The 22157-nt window shown below is 32.1% G+C and overlaps 1 protein-coding gene across 1 annotated transcript in view; it reads left to right on the top strand.

Moving 5' to 3' along the window:
- LOC130900327 (uncharacterized) overlaps positions 1–22157 on the top strand; it is a 194934-nt gene that overhangs the window by 4773 nt on the left and 168004 nt on the right. The window contains exon 2 of the mRNA XM_057810863.1: positions 1163–1441. Within this exon, the coding sequence (XP_057666846.1) occupies positions 1279–1441 (163 nt within the window). The 5' untranslated portion in view covers positions 1163–1278. The remainder of the gene's footprint in view (positions 1–1162; positions 1442–22157) is intronic.

Raw genomic sequence — 22157 nt, 5'->3', positions numbered from 1 at the left:
GCTTCTCAGAGTATTTGGGTGCCGATTTTCTTGATTTTTCAACTACTACCTGTTCATTTAGAATGTTATTTATATATTTCTTTCCAATTTTAAATTTTCTGCCCAAAACTGTTTGTCTGGCTATTCCAATTCGGGGCTAACCGTAAAAGATTTGTTAATAAAACTCGACAATTATTTCACGTCGTCCTTTTTCTTTTAGATTTTCCATCTTTGAAATGTTTCAATTTGGAACATTTGACAACTGCCCAATCACGAGAAGCAACAATATTTCCAGCCAACGCTTATTTTACTTCCTAAGTTGTCTAAAAATATAATTTTTCGTCCTCAGACACTTTTATTCGAAAGGAATTAGCCCAACAAATATAAAAACTGAACTAGATTCTATTATGGGTGAGACTGGTCCTGATATTCAAAAGATATTTAGACGTGAAAATGACCACCGACGTCTTTCTATTCCAAAAACCAATAAAAATGTACAAAAAGTGAACAAACTTGTTCGTTCAAACAAGAAGTTATGCTACTGTGAAATTCGCAAAGTTTCATGTCAAAGAGAATAACAAAAATAAACCAACTGCTTTCATCCTCATCATAACAACACGACGTGCTACAAGCGGTTTTTAGACCACGAGTTTTTGGCCACCAAAAGTCTTCCTCTCTTACATCAGCATTTCCGCAGCAGTTTGAGCCTTTATTAAAAATATGTTTCACAATGAAAAATTAATCCACAGAATCCACTAGTACTAATAGTCGGTCCTAATAATTCCCTAGCGTTTTAATTTGAAACGATAATTTATTTCACTGTAAATAATTAGGATACGTAAATACCATTAGTATGAAATTGCCGGTTTCACCTTTTACCGAAATAATAAAGTACTTTCAGTGAAAAATCAAAAGTAACCAGATTCCGTTCTAAAAATCAAACATTTGGATTGACCAATGGATGTTAACCCAAATCAACCTCCAGATATTCTTCAGAAATATTAAGATGTTTGTTAAAATCTTGCTACCACAGACACGAAGAGGGCGTGGAAGCCAAACGACCTCTCAAGAATTACTTGTACAACATTTCATACGTTATTTAATACATTCAACCCTCTCGCTAACCAAATCCAGCACTGGTATTAAATTCTAATGTAAAAAGAGAGCATTATTCATTTTCCAGGTAAACACATACCTAATGCATTGCTTTCGTTATTGAACAAGTTCAAATTAATAATTTTGGAGAGATCTAATATGTGAATAAATTCACTTTAAGATTGCTTGTAAGTGTCAAATGTTATGTGTAGTGTTAGTGTATTTTTGTGGCTATTAGCCTTACCAAATTGGTCGAATTGGGCCGATGGAAGCGAGTTTCCTGATCGCGAATGCTGCGACTTACCTTCGCCATCACCAACTACTGTGAGTCCACCACCTACTGACCCTCCAGTTACCCTAAAATCTGGTAAGTCTGATACGTTTATTTAAACGAGTCTTTCCGCATCTATTATTAATTTTAGTCAGGGTTTATAGCTCATTAAAATCGTTGGAGTTTTGTAAGTAATATTTGGAAATGTTCCCATTTAAATTTAATATTCTACTAAAGTTTTATACTAATTTGGATAACTTCATATTGTATTATAGTTCGATGAAATCAGAGGTGTTCAAGAAAACCAACCTAATGAATGCTATCCAATCTAGTGCAGCTAAACACTGAGATATTTTGAATACTTTCCATATGTTTAAAAGAACTTGTATGTGAATAAAGGTATTGAGTAACAACATAAATCTGTTTTGAGGTCAAATCTAATGCGTTACCTCTGGGTAGTTGATTATCAAATTACAGATCATTAAACCGATCTACCATATCGCTCGTATGGTTACTTGTGTCTCTACTTAATTCACACACCTCGTATGGGTCAAAACATTGTCATTCAAAACGTGTATTAACTTTGTTTCTGCTTTCCATTCATCGTTTTTTGGGTTGCCGGAAAACTTATTTAAACAACCATTCGGAGATAATAAAGAGCATGCTTTTCCACGCTACATTTAGTCTTTTTTCTGTGGATCCTTATAGATTTTCGTTGAGAATTTTGCTGAGTGCTAGACGCTATATTAATTGGTGATTCTTTAGGGAATACTGAGAAAGAAAAAGTAGATTTTTTAGATATGAGATAAAACACTTTTTATGTCAGGAAGAGAAAAGATCTTACACGGATTTGTTATATCGGTCTAATTTGATTTATTGTTATGGATGATATGAGGATTTTCTACAAGTTTCATGAATTTGTGGTCACTGGAGAGTCATTACGGTTTCCATATCAAACTAAGCAGTAGATTTTATGGACAAAAACGTGTTGAAAATGTGAGAATTTGGTGTAATGACCATTATCATCATAGTTGAAAGATTTTGAGGAATTATCATGTCATCTATTTTCAAAAAAATCTCATTTTACGATTCCTTCTAAACATAAATATCTGTCTGTCTGTTTTAGTCTATAAATGGAGTGTGGCTGGTTTATTCTGAAACTACAGGTCTACATAATTTTTCTATCCAGGATGTTTATCATCAAATTAGAGATCTAATTGATTCTTGAAACCCTAGCTCAGGTCAAATTTCAACTATTTTTGTAACCACTAAGGTCTGTCTGCTCAGCTATAGCTAATCTTAGAAACACAAGTATAACAAGTTTTTCTCAAAAACTTTAAACTCATGATAGAAGGTTATACTCTAGGTCCTTCAAAGAAATTGCATTCTTGAGTTAGTAGTGTTCTTTGAAAGTGTCAGTTAGAGCGGCATATTTTCAAGGTTTTCAGGTATTTTTTTATATTTCATTCTCTTCTGAAACAAAGGTTTCATCCCAATAAAAGGTTAAAAGATTTTTGCATTCGTCTTCTCCATTGTTTTCTGTTTGAACGAAAATATAAATCAAAAACTTTATTGTTCCAGTGTAAATTACCTTTCCTATATTTAGATTAACTTTGGTGGTGGTATTTGTAATAGTTTTCTTTTAAATTAGAAACCAGATGGAAAGAGGAAAGATCTGTTATCATAAATATATGGAGTTATGATGAAGTCACACAGAAAATTCATAAGAAGTACAATGTTTATTTGAAAAAAAAAACATCCAACAGTTTATTTTGTTTCATGTCTTTGAATATGTGAAAAAAAATGTTTTTTATTTATAATAATATAAACAATTGTTTTTAAATAAGCCAAGACGATGGTAAACCTTATCATCTGCGGAGTTTCATGTCTAATAATCGGTAACGTAGTTTGATCTTTATAAATATCCCTACACTACAGAAAAAAATTAAGTAAGGTAAAATAAAGTAACCGAAGTAACCACTCCGTTGATCTACGTCTTCCAATCCACTTTCCATCGAAACGGTTATACAGATACTTCCGAACTTTAACACCATAATGCTGTGGGGTAGAATCTTGATAAAACTCAAATCATTGATCCAACTCTTCCTTATTAGTTGGAACCAGAATTGCTCCAATTGAGTTTTTTTATTGGTTATCTCAGTTTTTTCGAATGTGACGTGCTTTGCATTTTTCTCAGAAATTGCAACATATCTTTGCATGTAATTGAATTCAAAAATTGAGTTCATACTTTGTAGTTTATTTATCAATAAACAGTAAAATTCATAAACAAAAAATATCATTGTTTATTTCATACAATAATGAATTTCAAAACTATATTAAATTCAATTCTAGTATCCGATGAAAATAAATATTTTCCATTTAAAGCACTAATATTATATTGTTTTATCAAAAATTCATCTGAAAGCTAGAATACAGGATTTTTCATCATCAATTGAACGAAATCAAAATGGTTTTCCATGGATAATATCCGAAAACCCATCCAGTTAAATGATGATATTATTAACAAATACATATGCCATTTGGAAAAATTATTTAGTGATTCAATGAGATAATATTTTTCAAAACAAATGAGGCAACACTAATGACACAGGATGTATGAAAAATAAACTTATTTTGAACTGGGTAAGAAATACAAAATAAATAGCAACAATTTGAAATTTCTACTTGCCTATTTGTTGGAAATATAATATAGGCATATGTGGTATTGAATTTGTATTTCAAAATTCTAATTAAAAATTTATAAATTGATATAAATATTATATGGTTAAATAGAAACCACTTTACTTATCGATTTTTTTGTTTGTTCCATTTAAATTGCACATTTTACATCCATTCTTGCATATTGCGAGATTTTAGTTCATATTTTGACAAAAATTCGTTCATATATATGCATATTTCAAATATTTTTTGTATATAAATCCCACCCTCAGTTAGTATTTCTAAAAATACGAAATTCTTTCGCTTTAGTCAAAATTTTGACCTCTCGCAGGATTCTATAAGGTATTGGTAGTTTCGAAGACTAAATTAGTGTATTATCTAGTAAAAGTATGTTAAAATTATTGATTAAACTAATTTTCTTAACACTTTCGTAACAACTGCTAGTCGTCACATAAACGAAGCCTTGAAAACCAAGGAAATGTTGATGTTAAATTTTTAACATCAATATACCGGTTGAATACAATCTGAACAATCGGTGCCTTCGGTACGAGTAAACAACGATATTGAAAGATCTACCGCTTAATCCCCAACGTGAATGAGTGGACGCAGCGCAAGGATGGAAGTGATAACTACTACATGACTTAGAGGAGTCGAGTCGAGTCGAGTCGAGCAGACGACCATTTCTTTTTTGAATGCCGACTTGAATTACCATCCTGGATCAAGCATCACACCCGACACCTTGGTCGAAACAATGATTAGCTCTAAACATCTCAATAACAAACTTCACCAAAAAGTTTTTCAGAAACTGTGACGCGAAGTATGATGATATACAGTGCGAGGCGAGGATATGGAACAGCAAGCTTCCTACACTGATACACTGGGACGACTGAGTATAAAAACAAGAAGATCCAGCTTATAATCCCATATTAACTGGTATCGATCGAGAGTCGCAGAAAAAGTAATCAAGAAAAAAGGGAAAATCAGTTAATGCTACATCCGCAAAGTAATTTCTAACGGTGGTAGAGTACAAGCTCACAGAAGACGTGAGTTCTTCTACCAGAACTTACTAGCAGTGTAGACTGTAGGTGTAGTTATCTACTCCACTTCAGGAAAACAAATAAACGATCCAGGTTTATGTACCACACAATTTCAGTTTATTATAGTTTCTCTCAAGATACTTCTGGGTTTTAAAAGATTCAATATTAGAAATTTAAGTGATATATTGCTTAAATTTAGATTTTAAATCAATTCCCTACCAAATCTTCGTTTTAATATATAGGAATAATGAATTGAGTGGAATTCTATTATCAATAATTTACAATAAGTAAACTTATAGTCACGTGGAAGTACTCACACCTTTTAAAATGGATTAAGAGAGATTTTAAAGGTTACAAAAAATTATATTTAACTCCATTAATACATCAACTGCCTTCAGGAGCCGGGTATTTCAATCCGTTTTATTGTCTCTTTTTTAAATTATATTTTAATTTTCCATTCCAACTTACATTCTGGATTTATAGTGAATCTTTCCGTTCTCTTTTGACTCTAATGACTCCTGGAAAGAGAGCTTTTATTCGCTCAATAAATCATCATAAAAAATGTAATCAAAATTAGCGGGACGTACTTTATATAAAGCAGAAAAGAGGTAAAATTTCTGAACGTCATATTACAACTAAGTAAAATGTTCATATAATACGAGGATGTATTGATATTTAGTTCCATACATAAACAAAATATTGCGTTACCATAGCAACGAACAATAATTTATTAGAAGTGTAAGTGTAAAGTTTGACGTCAAAAAAGTAAAACAGAGTTACGCAATAAATTAAAAGAAAAAAGATGACCACCGAAATTGTGAGAATTGAAAAATTGGAGTATCCAGCTGTATTTAAAAGGGTTAAGAGGTAGCCAGATTTACGAAGATATGCTTAATGATCAATGTCCTTCGTATGCGACCGTGTGAAAAATTGGACTTCAAAAGAAGTAAATTTTTCATTGAAGATGTTCACCGATCGGGAAGGCCAGTTTTTTGTCAGTCCCCGAAAATATTGATGCAGTTGTAATAAAGTAATTATAAAGTTGTATTATGCTTTTCAATTTCAAAGATATAACCTTCCAAATCAACGACTCTGTTTCACCCGAGAATTTAATAAAACATCCACGAGGTGGCGTGCACATCGCCGACTCGAGATACTTGTATAGATCGACTTCTTTAATATACGAGTATATACCAATTAATCAGTATTTCAACTGTCATATTTTGAACTGTATTTAAAAAAAAATATTTTCTACTCTCATTCATACCGCACAATAGATAGCTTCCTAACAATATCATGGAAAATATTCAATTTTTCGGTTCGGTGTGCTCCACTTCTGTTCGTTTGTCTCGTCGTACTCGAATTACCTCTTCAGCATTGGATACATACTTCATAATAGTGGAAGAGTCAATTCACTAGTCCTTCATGAAATATCGATTCTCTGCACAGTTGTATATCGCATTACAAATATACGTAGTTGAATAAAATGATTATGTTAAGCTATAATTATAATAAAGTAATTTGAAATATATGTATTTAAATTACTTATATCCGATACATTGAACTAACTAATTAAACTAATTAAATGTATTACGAAAAAATATCATAATGACAAATTTCTCCTTCTTTTATGTTGTTTTAATTTCCTGGTTCGTTGTATTCTATATAGAGTATATAATATGCCTTCTTAATTGCCAAAAAGAACTCATTCAAATTTAATAAGTCTAAATCCAATTCGAACATTAACATAGAAAAGACCGTACGAAATCAAATTGTATATTCAACAACTCTACTTTTCTCACAAAACCCTTCAATTACAAACAAATTGTCATAATTAAATGAAATCTAGTTTTTTTTTTAATTGGGTTATAGATCAAAATACCTCTACACCTCGTGTCTATTGTTCATACCGCCATCATATCTACACTCGCTGAAAAAACTACTATTTCAAAGTCTGCAATATTTTTCGCATTTCTATTTTTTCACCAGATAAAAATGTTCCACTTGGGAATTACTTCAGAAAATGGAGATTACAGAAGAACAGAACAATCTGGATATATGAAAAATGTCTCTTCGGCTATTACCATTATTTTGTATATCGCAAATCGAAAATTTCAGTAATGAACTGCTGGAATCGAAGCTGATATCATATTGTTTAGCTTGGCATACTTTAATTCATTTAAAACTGTTACATTCATACCATACCCTTTTCCCATTTAGGAGCCATCAGACTTGAACGACGGGGCTAAGCTTGGGCCAACGCTGGGAAACCCGGCCTTGGCAAACCAATAATGGCCCAAGCCTGTTTAAAGTCTGGGTACTTATCCTTGGCTATTCCATATTCACTAAAGCCTGGCTGAACTCTGGATAACCCGACCTCGGCCATCCTACAGTCAGCCAGGCTTGGCAGAACTTTGAATAACTATATAAGGTTTTGTTTTAATATATTATCTATAATAGATATCTTAACATTAAAAGTAATCATTTTTTATGAATAAAATCCTGTTATGAATAAAAGACAATAAAAAATGTTTAAGGTTTGATCCAGGCTTGCACACCAAGCGATGTTATCATCACAGAGTCCCACCAAGTCTAACCCAATAACGGCTTCCAAGCTAGGGCCAGAGCTGTACAAACTTGGCCCAAGTCTGGACCTATACTGGGCTCCTCGTAAAATCCTATATGGGTTCATACACCAGCGCTATTCTTAAAGGTTTTTAAATCAGTACTTAGCATATACAGATATTTTCTCCCAAAATATATACTTCTTCTTTTCTCTACCCTCCATATTCCAAAACACTGAGACCTTCCTCCAATTTTCTTTTGTCTTGTAATTTAGTATTTACATCTGTATATTTTGAAATACCACAAAAATAGAGAAGTTACAGCTAGAAATAGTACATTTTTGAAAACCAACATCCTTAAACAACGAGTTCTGAGTGCAGATAAGTCGCTGCTATCATATTTATGTGATAAAAAGTCACAAGTCACCTAACCTAACCTAACCAGAAGCGCTTAATGATTCCCAAAAGGCAGGGTGAGTAAGAATCGCGCAGGAATCATTACAAATGTTAAAAATAATAATGGACTCTCACATTCTTTCAGCTCGTTTTCTCAGTCATGCGGGTCATGACTCCTTATTTTAAACCTATTGTTGCAATATAAGGATTGGTCTATGACTTGTTTGATTTGATCATATCTTCAGCTCATGGGTGATCGATCTCCATTTCATCCTCACTGTATAATTATCCTTACTATAAGCCTATCTATATTGACACCTCGTCTTTTGGCTACGTGTCCAAAACATTGTATCACTTTTTTATGCATAATGATGATAGTCATGTGATTAATTCCTAATTTTCTTCGCAATCCAAGGAATTCTGAGAAATATCCTGTAACACCATATATTGATACATCTGCGCTCCTTAGGTCTAAGATTCTGAGCCTTAAGGGAAGGGTGGGAAGGTCAACGTTAGGACCAGATCCATTTCGGTGTTTTTGGTTTTACTTTCCAATATTTTATTCCTAGCAACGCACTTTTGGACAAGGCTCTTCTTCTAACTTCGTCTACGCATTCATCCAGATCACTTATTATTTACCCAAGAGATATTCCATGAAAGTTATATAGTAATTGAGTACAGTTTACCTGCAGTTCTTGAGTTAGTCAATATTTGCGGGTCAATATTGCATTATGATAATCCATCGCCATAGACTGTAGGCAATGTTGAGTTTTTAAGTGAAAATAATATAACAGCCATTTTATTCGCCTGATTTAACCATTTGTGATTTTTGTTTACTCCTTAACTTGAAGAAACATGTACGTAGTCAAAATTTCAAGAGATACATGAAACAAACATTTTTTTTAAAATAATCTAAAACATGGCTCCAAGCTCTCAAGTTAATAAAACTTTTAATAATAAGTTGAATTGATGTAGAAGTATTACTTTGAACATAAATAAAATCATTTTTCTGAAAAGATCTATAATTTTCTCGAATCTCGAAATATGTAGCTCAATTATGTATTCAGTCTATCAATTAGATCTGCATGTGAAGTTATAGCAAATATTTTTGAAATAGAAAATCAGCCGTACAAATGATGGTTTTGTCAGATGAACTAATCTATTCTATGTTTATTATATATCATTATTTGTGAATCATTCAAATACAATCATGATATCCAATTTGAACGGAACAGTATTTTACGCTCTTGGAACGTTTAATCGATTGGGACTAGAAGAAACAGACACGCAGAAGATGAATTGCAACCCCATAGAGATCAAAAGCGAGGACATCTTTTCTAATTGTGATCGATGAATTTTAACGCAGGAACGAGATAAAAAAAGTGGAAATCTCAGTATTGTGGTACAGAAAATGCCAAGAGGCAAAAAATTATTGTAGTATAATTGGATTTCTCTTGGAGTAGATTGGAAACGAGATGATAAACGAAGTTAATTGGAAACTTCCATATAGACCAGTCATGAAATATGGATATGAGTGGAATAAACATAAAATTATACGAATAAATAAAATGATATGATTAATTCGTATTTATATTTGACACTATTAGTAGAATCAGCTGATTGAGACTAAAAATTCTGAAGATGTAAAATATTCTCATCAGAAATTCTTACGAATGACTATTTATCATAGGTACTTACAAAAATCAAAAATTTTATGTGTTATATAGTTCTAGAATAATTTCTTACAAGCATACAAAAAATATATTAGATATCAAAGCTGAAGAAATTAATTTTTGTTATCTACTATGAAGTGATAAAATATTTTTGTTAACTAACTTTGGTCTGGATATTTTGATGCTTCTCTGGTGTAAAGGTGTAAAAGTCCTTGTTTTTCAATCGATAGTCTTCGGTTTGCTATTTTAGGAAAACTTGCAGCAGCAAATAAGTTTCCAATCATGGATGTTAAAGCGAATATTGAGGATGCTTTTAGCATCGTGTAAACAGAATTATGAGAGCTTCCAGAATAAGAAGTAGGTTTTTGAGACGACTGCCAACCCATAAACTTCCTTTTTGGTTCTGGAAGTAGCAGATTTTCTGTTATGCATGTGACTTACTCCAATATGTTAAAAATAGTACTTGTACTAGGTAAAGCACTTGAAGCAATCGTAGTTTTCATTTTATATGTGAAACTAACAAAACTTAAGAAAGAAATTTACATAATGCAACACCTACTTGCGCCAGAATTGGGCATTTGGATTTAATTTTTTCGTGACTTCAAGCTTTGATGATTGAATAACATTATTCCATAGAATTGTGAATATTATTCTATTGACAAAGCTGAGAAGTATCAATATTCTTCATAATAACGCATTTAATATATATATATATATATATATATATATATATATATATATATATAGTCATATATGAGTCAGATTCATAGATATTTGACGATACTACATTTGAATAAGTTACTGTCGATAAACTACAAAGTTCAATTAGAACTTGACAAGAAATTGTCTCAACTACTCTTTATAATAAAAGTTTGATTTAACATAATATGTTATCTGATTTAGTCATGTCCCTTTTTACAAATTATAGTTATCCCTTCAAGCACTTGGTTCTTATAAATTGGTCAATGTTAGTATGGTACTGCATCCGATCTTCGAACTTACTGAGAGCAAACAACAAGGTTAGTTTGATATAGTTGCCTGGTCTCCGTCCATAAGACTACAATCTTTTATGGGTTTTCCAAAAAGCCATCAATTCGTGGTCATAAAAAAGTGGGAAAAGGCCTTTCCATTAAGCAAATATGAGCTTCATACTGTCTGGTGAACTAGCATCTGAACACCATTGGAGATACTCCCGACAGCTTTTATCTATTCTGCAAGAAATCCACTTTCTCTGTAAGTACGGGGCTATCCATAAACAAAAGTTGAAGGACATACAGTGAAGCTTTTTAAACCCAGAAGAGGTAAGCCGCATAGTCAAACAGCTTACGGAGAAATACCGTTGCCTCACTGGTAAACAGTTCAGGATACACAATAAATTAATAAGTCAAATCTAATCTAGCTGGCTCTTTCTGTTAATCATTTTTCTCTTCTTTTTTTCTGCTTCTTAATGATTCCTATCAGTTTAAAATTAATCTATAAGACCATTCCATATAAGTGATGTTCAAGTTTTTCATATTATTTAAACTAGATAGATTCAAAGTGAAATAAACGAATGAAAACCTATATTTTGTTACAATATGAGTAGTATACGGTAATTTTAATAGTTTGCTGATGTAATTGTTTAAAAACAAAAACAAATATATTCCGTACTTTAACAAACCGTATTCACAGTAAGTTCAATTTTTCATCGATTGCTTGGCTAAATGCATCTCTGTCTACTTACCGAAATGGTAGATAAAGAGAAGAATTGGGGCGCCGGGATCGATTTCATCCCTTACAATAAACGTGAACCGTGTAAAATTTATGTGACGGTATATCTGGTCAATGAGCCAATGCTACTGATACTCCCCTTGACGTCGCGTCGCCGAGCCTGTCAGTCACTACCGTTCAGGCTCCTTAAATATTTAACAATAGCAAATGGTTAATCTATTTATGCTCGATTTAGCTACGTGTACCTTCCATTAACTAAGCGAGGATTACACTTAGGACGAGTAAATTAATATTATCATTGGAAATAAAAAGTATCATAATTTCCTATTTACGATCGGTTTAGATATTACGGAAATAATTTTATTGGATTCATTGGAAATTAACCTTTGGAAACGATACAAAACTGATTTTATTCCATATATTTACTGCATGAATACACCTAAATACTTTTTGGTACACATCATCAAGGCCATCTTTAAACTTTCGACACCATAACCCATGAAGTCTTCCCCATAAACACGACTCATTCTCCGATGGATTTTTGCAGCACTATAGCCTTCAGCCTGTAGAAAACGAATCACACTTCGCAATTCACACTTGGCGGGAGCATCAATAATGGCTGACATGTTTATGTGGCTGGAGCACAACGCCGACTGACGCCTGAATATTAACAGTAGCGGAGTGTGTAGTGCGAGAACTTCGCATTCGCCTACATCGCATGTCCGCTTTCTTCTGCACGGAGCGATCGGAGGTTGAAAAAAAAACAGCTTTCGTATATAGTTAAGATAATGTGGGATTATTACGAGCAAGTGAATGTTGTCTTTTAGTACTGTCAAATTAGGTGCAAAACATGATTTTCGGAATTTAATATGTAGATCCCACATTTTTCTTGTTCAGTATGCCAGTACCGTGAAAAAATGGAGGTCATAACTTTTGGCGGTTTTGTTTATATTACCGCCTAAACTTTAAACTCCAAATAATCAGAGGGGGGCGTGGTACAAAAAAGTTTGGAAGCCCCTGGTCTAAAGCATTGGTTCCCAATTTTGTTTGTTTCATAGTCCTTTACTGGATCCGGTGGTCTACAATCTGGATCTCGAAAAAAAAGTGAAAATTAGATCTATCCATGGAAATTTGCGTTGTAGCTGAGTTTCAGCGTTTTCCAAGAAAAGCTAGAATTAATTGCTCGATAGGGTTAATTATTTGATGATGAAATAAACTAACCAAATTTTGAATGAAATTTTAATTGAATGTGTGTTGAGTGAAATATCAAAAAACAAAATCGGAGAAGTAATTTCATTCAACTTTACTTTTTTGAAACCTATAGTGACTCACAGCGAAAGAACCAATCAATTCTCACAAAACTGATTCAGAAAACTTTCCATTCGGAATGCTCAAAAGAAATATAGTATATTCTCTTGTGCTGTAGGTATTTATTTGAATATATAAATTATTACACTATTAATTATTATCGTTATAATGTGATATAATAAAAAAATATATTATTTGAATGAGAGGGATGTACTTGATGGATTGATGGCCAGTTCTGTTCTTTGATATTCAATCTGCTCGTTTTATTTTGTTGATACCTCCAACCAAGTTTTTGAACCCTCTTTGAACACTATTAGTTTTTATTAAATTGAGGCTGAATCCATGTAAATGTTAAGGTCATTGAATTTTTTGAACAAATCTGTCAAATACGCGATATCTGCTTTAAAATTGATCAGGTTCTCTTTCAAATTAGGATCTCCACTTTCCACTCTAAAACTGAGTAAATAAAATCGTTGAATCACGATTGTGCAAATAATCGTATATTCAATGTATTTCTTCTTATTTTTTTAACTGCATTAACCACAAATTGAAGCGATTGGGATAATCTATCACTGAAATTTTTTGCTTCTAGAAATTTTAATATCTAATCGTTCATTTTCGGGTTACACACCATGTAAAACTTGTTAGAAACAATAACTTTTTAGACCAGTTTTCACAGGATTAAAAGAGCTTCCCAGAGAATTTTGTTCAATGTTTTGAAATAAACTAAACACAATGTATAAAAGACGCGTACGCTGTACAAATAAAAATTACAGAAAAAATAAATTCGTACGAAGACTTTTAACATTTTTAAGTGGCTCTCCAATTAATTCAGGAAATGGCAGCTTTCAAAACTATGTATAACCTTAGATTCACAGTAAAAAGTCCGGAGAACGGTTTGTAAAGAGCCTGAGGGATGACATGAACAAAAAACTTCACCGAAAACGTAGAACATCGCTTTATCATTGGAAGTTCAATTTGACTGATTATTTAGGAGCCAGAGGGGTGGATTGCCGCATCTTAAGAAACTCCGACTTTTCTCTTTTATACTTTCTGTTATATCAATGCAGGATGAATAGCTAAAAGGCAGGTTGGTTCAGCCGAACTGTCCAAAGCAGCAGAAACTTTAGATATATATTTTACGCAGTGCATCGGGAGACATATTTAGGTTATATTTCGCAGATCTCGAGTTTTGAGATATTAAGGTATATTAGAAATCGGTGAACAATCCAATCAATTAGCTTTTCTCATTTTATATGCTATCCATAATCATTATCACTTATAAAAACACTGTTTTTTGTTTTTGATGTAATGAATTGGTATTGGAGAACAAAGATTATCTGTATGTGAGTATAAAATCGATTTTAATAAAACCATAACGTGCAAAAGAAGGTACGATTTTGGTGAATGTTATATCACCATCAAAAACTGCATGAAATGATTGAAAAATGGATGATAGTTATCATTTCTCTGATATTATCCATATTCCTTGGAACTATTCCAAACTAATTGGAGGTTTGGTACTGCGAAGTCTAACACTTAAGTGATGATCTGATTTTTTATCGTACTTGTGGTAACCCTGGAGCAACAACAATTCTACAGCTTAGTGTGGTAACTCTGTTCTATCCATACATATTTTTTCACTCAGTTCCATGTTTTATACATGTGTGATAATTCGTGCATAAATGTTTCCTTGGCATGCAGGATCTTGATATTTGTACTCCCCTTAATCCTCCAAGATCGTGGGTTAACCGTTCGAATGAAAGGATCGAACTAAATATCAATCACTATGAAGTTTCTGCTCGTTGAGTATGATGCAGTTTTTAGCTTCCTGAAAGGTTTCATTGATTTTTACCAGACTTGCCTTATTCGTCGGGCGTATAATCCTGAGATTTATTGCTTTAATATGAAAAACCGCCTCGTAATCCTCCATAGTAATGTTACGACTTCGTCCACGACATGTACCATGAACCCGGCACTGTTCGGTTATAATTAAGTCTAAAATTTGGCCGATTCTTTAACGTTTTTTTTATTATAGCGGCGATTTGATTACATTGTTTATTTTATATGAATTCTAGCAAGGCCTTTATATTTGTTTGTTAGTTTTTTTTACTTTCTAGAAATCTAGAAACTCCTGTTTTATATATATTCGAGCTTGTTTAGCAGCGGAACAAAATAGAAAAGTAACCGATGAATTCAAATAAATTAGAAAAGTAATGGATAGTAAATTATGAATATAGAATATAATTATTATTATAGTTAAGTTAGTTAAGTCTTGTGAATTGTTTGAATAAGTTAAATAAGTAGAAGTATAAATTTACCCCATTGTTGAAAAACAGTTTAATGGATTGAGAAATACGACAAACATTAGAATAGGACCTAGGTAACAGATATTGTTCACTGTATAAATAGGGAGACGAAAACGAAGGATTCTATGAATTTTTTTCTGTTTTGATGGAGCTTCAATATACTTTCAGTTGTGAACAGAGACATCGACTGGATTTGCAATCAGATCCTTTTGTACCAAGGAAGAACTCAACCTAGATTGCATTGGAACATATTATTTTTGTAGAAATTGTGAATAAGGACCACAAAGTTTCTTATATGACATGATATGGAAACAAACTGGACAAATAACTAGATTGATGGGTATTTTTGTTAGAAAAATCATGTAAGTCCCAATATTGTTTAACGTTTTTCTGGAATAATTATAGATGGTTTCCGTTCTCACACTTTGTACGCTTAGTTTAATTATGGTTATGAAGAGTATTCTAATATTAAGATTTCTACAATTTGAAGACAAAAACATATAATTATTATTAAGTCGTAAGTAGTCTACTTTCGAAATTTTAATATAGTCTAAATCAATAACTGACTATTTTGGATAGGATTTATATTTCTTAAAAGTTAACTAGTCAGAATTTTATTAATTGTCTTAGAAAAAACATTGGATGTTTCATCTCGATACAATTGAAAATTCAATATTAAAGTTTTTAGCTACACTATTAAAGAGTACAATGATTTACGAGAATGATTTATTATTAAAATTTACATTGTTATAGATTTAAAAGCGGGCTGGTTTAATATTACATGAAAATAATGACGACGAACCACATTTCTTCTTTAAGAAAAATATCAAATTCAATAATTTGATGGATGCGAGAGGGCAGAAATAAAATGATTGATGGAAAGATCGTCTTGCAGTTTTGTCTCTCTTACATCCAATTTAGGGCTGTAGCTTTACAATTCCCGTTGTTTTAAGTCGTTTTCAGATTTTTAGAGGTTAAATATTTAAGGGAGTTTTTTCACGACAATCGTTATTTATTTTTTTTTAATATTTGGTGTTAGTGATGAGGAAATTATTATATTAGAATCTACTTCTATTGAATTTGATACTTTATAATGGTGTTAGTCTTATTTGAATTTTTTTCTATTCATCATAATCCTTTGTACTTCCTCAGAACTAGGGATATTTGTAGAGCAATATTATAGTTGTAGTGAGTAGTTGCAAACGTTGCAATAAGTTCTCATCATACTCGCTGACAATAGTTTTTCCTTTTTGAAAATAGTCAATGCAAATTAACCCACGTGCATCCCAAAAAACCGACGCCTCGACCTTGTCCGCAGATGGAACGGTATCTGCCTTCTTTGGAGCTGGTTCTCCCTTTTCATCTCTTTGTTTTGATTATTCTTTTGCTTTGGGTGTGAAGTTCCATTCTGAGCAAACGTAGCACCTATCTTGAGCAAAGCTTTCTCGTGTCCAAATTTTCATTTAATATACGATCTACTGGACTTTTTTAAATGCCTACTATGTCTACTAGCTCGCGCACTTCCTGTCGACGATCTTCCAGTACCAGTTTGTGAATTTTATTCAACATTTCTGGAGTCGTCACCTCATTTGGTCCACCACTGTATGTCTTCGCAGGTCGTACGGCCTCGGTTAAACTCTGCTACCCAATATTTCACTGTTGATAACGGAGGAGCACTCTTAACCAGAGTAGAATCTAGATGGGCTATTATTTTGTTGGGGTAATGCCTTTCAAATAAAAGTATTGCATCACATAACGATGACCAATTCTTCCCATGTTTACAAACTTGAAATAAATGCTATATTGATTGTGTACTATACAATACAGTTGCATTTTTCAAGCAACTACCGCCAGATCTAGGCCAGACCAGGTACTTTTGATCCATCCTCGTAACTAAATGGTTTCTGCATTGATTTAAGTAGAATCCAAAATGTGAAATGTCACTGATATAATTTAGACGATTTGACACATAATTGATATTTTTCGGTGATAAAAAGGCAACAAGCTTCGGTTCTAGCTTCGGGAAAAGCTTGATCAAATTGTAGAGGTATTCAGGTCAGGCACTTATGAATGTCCTTTACGGTTTAAGGTGTTTAGCTAGAAGCAAACTTTGTGAAAATGCTGGTGGTTCTAATTATGAATTTAAGCACTCTAATTTATACCTTCTTGATTTCTTTATCTATTCAGCTTATCTAAATCCACTTATATCTTTTCCATCTCTATATTCATCCTATTTTTCATTCGATGTCTTCTTCGACAGTCTCATATTCGTCATTTTCTATATATGCACAATCCAAATATTTGTTCACGTCATGTATATTGAAGACCTTTGTCTTGTATAGCTCCATCCAACGAACAATAGTTAATAGTTTCATTTTCAGATATTTCTAACTGTTTTATCCTTTATCTACTATTGAGCAGAAGGTCCTTTTATTCCCTATACATGATTACATCCAGATCAACCTCTTTTCCTGAGTTTTCATATTCTTGTATCCATCTGGTGATATTGCAGATCAAGGGATCTGCAAAAGTCATGCAATATTGTCTTCAAAGAGAGCTGAGCTCTTAGTCCTAAATTCAGCCTTCCAATCCTTCAGCGATAATTTCAGGAAGCATACATGCTTAAGTTAGAAGGACACTAACACTGTTTAGACACTATAGTATCCACATTTGAACGAAATCAATGTGAATCAATTCATCTAGAATCTTTCAAAAGTGATTGCTGCTTTTTTGTACTATTTATATATTTGAAACAAAGTTTTTTGATATAAAAAGGGATAAATATGAATAAAAATTATATAAACGAGAGAGGAGAGTTCATTTTCTCTCTAACGATCCTCGTGCAGTGACCTTTCATGAATATTTTGACTTATGGATATGACTCTGGTATTTGTCAAGTCTAACAGTTTCTTGCAAGTTTTCCTAATTATTTATGAACTTAATCTGCGACTCTTGAACGTATTGTTACATTCCTCAATGTATAATAGCTCTAATATTTCACGTCAAGACGTCACTGGAATTAATTATGACTTCGTGTATGACTCTTGTGAAAAATTACCGGTTAGAATAAAATGTTCAGTGTAATATGCGGACTAGGGGAAAAAGATAGTTTTATTATGTTGAATATAATGTTTTCAAACAAGAATTAGAGTATTTCCAATGCGTTACTTCTAAAAATATTATTTATTCCATATTAAACAAAATCGCGGAAGGATGAAGTCTGTGGTATTGAAAGATGAAATGAGACTTTGACTGTCAATATGACTAGCAACAATCGATATGTAACACGAATTACATGAAGAACTATTCAAATATTTTAACGCATGAAGATTGAAATTGAAATAATTAACTCCGGCATCATAGTCTAGTAAACAACGGTAAAAATATGGTATCACCTCAGAATTCCATCAAAACGTTGGATTTACGTGAAATTTTGGAATTAAGTTCTATTTAACCTTCACTTCAAAATCTATCCTATGCAAATTATTGTAATTTCATACTATATTACATATATACTATTTATGTTTGTCAATCTCTAATCAATGTATTTCAACCCTTAAAAACCAACCCCTCTTATGACACAATTAAAGAAAAAATCATTATAGTACTTTATCTTAATTAATATTAAAAGTATTTTTTTCATTGTTTAAACTCAAATATTCCTTTGTCACAAATTTAAATTGGGATTTTTTATAGTGCTTGATTTGTAAATGATTATTTTGCATATTTTCATCCTTTACATAGGAAAAAATTGAAATTTTGTGAAGATTGTGGTTTGAAAAGAAATTTCAATATAATTTTTTCATGTATTGAATGTAATGTATTGTATTTACATATTAATTTGAAAAAATTGTGTACAAAATAAAGAAAAGTTAACAATCACCATTATCTCTATTCGTAATTCCGTCTTCGTCCTCTTCAGTTCTTCACCAGACCATCTATTGCAAGTTGAGTAAAAAAAAATTTAATTTTCCAGCAGCCACATGATGCCCCGCATCCTTGTTATCTATTGCAAAATATAACTTGCAAGGGTTCTTGTGGCGCAGGATTTTTTTGCATTTTAATGGATTATAATGAACCTCAAGTTATTTTTGAAAGACAATTTTTAAAAAATATTTAGAAATGCTATTATTTATATTCAATTGAATTTAAAACATTTTATTACGATTAGGGTGGCAACATTAGAGGTAGATTCTATATTATTTTAGTCATAACTCATTTATTTTAAGTTAAAAAAAACCTTATAAAGTCTTATCTGAATGGTTTTTAAAAATTCTCTGAAAAACATTCAATACATTTTTTTCGTAAAATTGACCGCTTTCTAGTTATTCCATTTTCAATTTTTAAAAATCTGAGACATGGTTTTTTTGTGAAAAAAAATCAAAATTTTAATCAAATAGAAAAGAACAAAAAAGAACTACATAGAGTGATTTGTTCTTAGAATGCTGTTTCAGTCGATTTCTATGGTTAGTTTTAACGAAAAACTTGCCACCCCAACAGTAAAACCACTTATCGGCATAGGATAGACTTTGTTTTTTAAGGTATTTATTATCTACTGGTAAAATTTCAAGCAAATCGATGCATCTTGATGGAAATCTGAAGTAAAAATCTCTGTCCACTGGACTATCATTTCGATCTGTCCTTTTAGTAACTATTCCCATCACATTCCTGATTCTCATCACGTTAATCGATACACAAAAAATGTTTTTATGAATATTGAATACGCGTTCATATACTTCCTAAAACACATGGGATTTCAGTAGGGAAAAACCTCATTAAAAATAGAAAGCCGTTCGTAACTCTATGAATTTTCCACCCTACTGGTTACATATTCACATTTAAAACTTTATTAAGGTAGAAACAATAAATATAAACGGAAACCGCCAGATACAGAGGAAATGTTATAAACGTGGTTTTCAGCCCGTGCCTGTTCCCGTTGTTGCCGAAAGGTTTTTAATCAAAATTAAAAGTCGATTTAAGAGTGAGCTCGTAATTCGAATTTTAAACTTCAAAGCAGTTGAAAAGAAAAATACTCTTACGCAATTGCTTCAGGAAAATAAACAAAGGGTAATACTGTACGATCCAGTGTTAACGATCTTAAAGGATAAGTTTTATATATCAAAATTTGCTTGAAATTAGTTTTGAATATATGAAAAAAGACCGCTAATGAATGGACATTTATTCAAGGATCTTATTCAGTTTGCCAAGACTTCTTCTACACAGCTTCGTTAACAACTAGCAGTCTTTTTTTACAACCGAAAATAAATACTTGCACGTTTTGAGTGAGCTACGAAATCTATTAACTGATTCCGATTCAAAAGTGTTCCAGCTCGGTGGAAGATCGAAGGTAAAGTAAATATCTGCCAAACGCGACTATAAAAAACTGATTGTGGACTTGTTGTTGGTTGCATAGGTCGCAGCAAAATGACCAAACTAAAACCAAATTCAATAGTTTGTAAAAGAAATTCAACAAGTACAGTTTTCTACTTTACTATTATTCAATCTTGAGTTGGTAATACTTTTAGCAATTACTATCCTAATCATTCTCATAATTATTAATATGGACCCTTTCGGGAGATAGAATGAACGAGGAGTAAATTGACATACTTTTAGTTCAACTTCACTTAAACTTATTATCATGATTAATGTTCGGGCTTTGCAGCTTTCATCTTCAAGGCCCTTCATAAATTAGTTCTTTTAATTCACCTTTCTCGTGCTTTTGACCCCCTATGAAGCCATTGTTAGTTGCGGTAATTAATTGCGTTACAAATAGATTTCAATGAAAAGATTTATGCCGAAAAACATGAATCAGGTATAAGTATATTAATAACGATTGTTTTTTTTTTGTAACGAAGCTCAATTTTTTCCAAATAATAACATGAAATTTATCTCCATGATCAATAAGTTCCTATCTCTAATATTTTTTTCCTAAAAATGTGTTTTCCATTGAAATATTTGTGTTTAATATCAAAATGGACTGTCAGCAATCACTTTTTAATTGGACCTCAATATTTTTCTCCAGGGTATTCCTTTGAAGTTTGTGAATATCCAGTATTCACGAGAGGGTAATCAAGCGATTGGAACCGCAGTAAATTTAATTTTGTATGATTTGAGAAGATTTTTGCAACCAATATAATTTGGAATTTCTGGCGATATTCATACTGAATACCCTGTTTACACCACCAGTAAACTGTTTACAGTATTTGTGCTTATACAATACAATCTGAGTCACTCAATCTTTGAGAGAGAGAGAGAGAGAAATAGAGTCAAATGGTAGACTGGGCAACTTAAAAAACTTGAAAGTAACTGTTGGACTATTAAGAATGAACGGAAGAACAAGATATGGAAATACGAGATTGTCATTGGAAAAAAGCCAGTATTGGAAAGATATTGATAAGTTTTTTGAGTATCTTTAAATGAATGGAATAAAAAGGAAAAGAAAATTTTGGTCATCGTATAACATTATTTTCAAGTCTCTATTCGAGGAAGTGGTTGGTTTGAGTATCAATTTTTTATTTTGCTTCACGTAGAAGTAAATGGAAAGATGGAAATAGTGTTTTTAAGATGCAGGAAGTGGAATAAATCAGAAATGAAATGCTTCAGTAATATACTGTTTGATTGCTTGGGTGAATGAGTATTAGATTGATTGAATGATTGTGTGTATGAATGTTTGAATGGTTCAGTTTTTGTTTGAGTACTTTGACACTCGAGTGCACGTGTTCAACTGCTTGAAAGTTTGAGTGTATAAGTGTCATACTGCTTACCTCAAGTGATTGTTTTTTTTCGATTTAAAAGCTTGAGCTGCCACATATAGTTTAGGCACAACATGCTCCAACATCTTAATAAGGTACCATTAGTGCAGTAGAACCAAGAATTCATAGTTTGTTCTCATACTTGAGAAAAATATTCAGTCAGAGGTTTTGGTGTAGTACAAATAGTTAGAACGCTCAGCATAGAGACATATATGACATTTCCCCTTCAATTTGGTTGTCTCACAATTCTTATTTATATTAATTGGCAAATAGCTATTATAGGAAAACTTTTTTGCAATTCCCAAATCAATATTATTTTATTGAACGTATTCTAATTGTTTATTATAGCTGACAAAATTAACAGTATAGTTGCAATATTAACTA

This window comes from Diorhabda carinulata, chromosome 12 (genome assembly GCF_026250575.1).
Source record: "Diorhabda carinulata isolate Delta chromosome 12, icDioCari1.1, whole genome shotgun sequence".
Taxonomy (NCBI): Eukaryota; Metazoa; Arthropoda; class Insecta; order Coleoptera; family Chrysomelidae; genus Diorhabda; species Diorhabda carinulata.
This window is presented reverse-complemented; position numbering and strand designations above follow the sequence as displayed.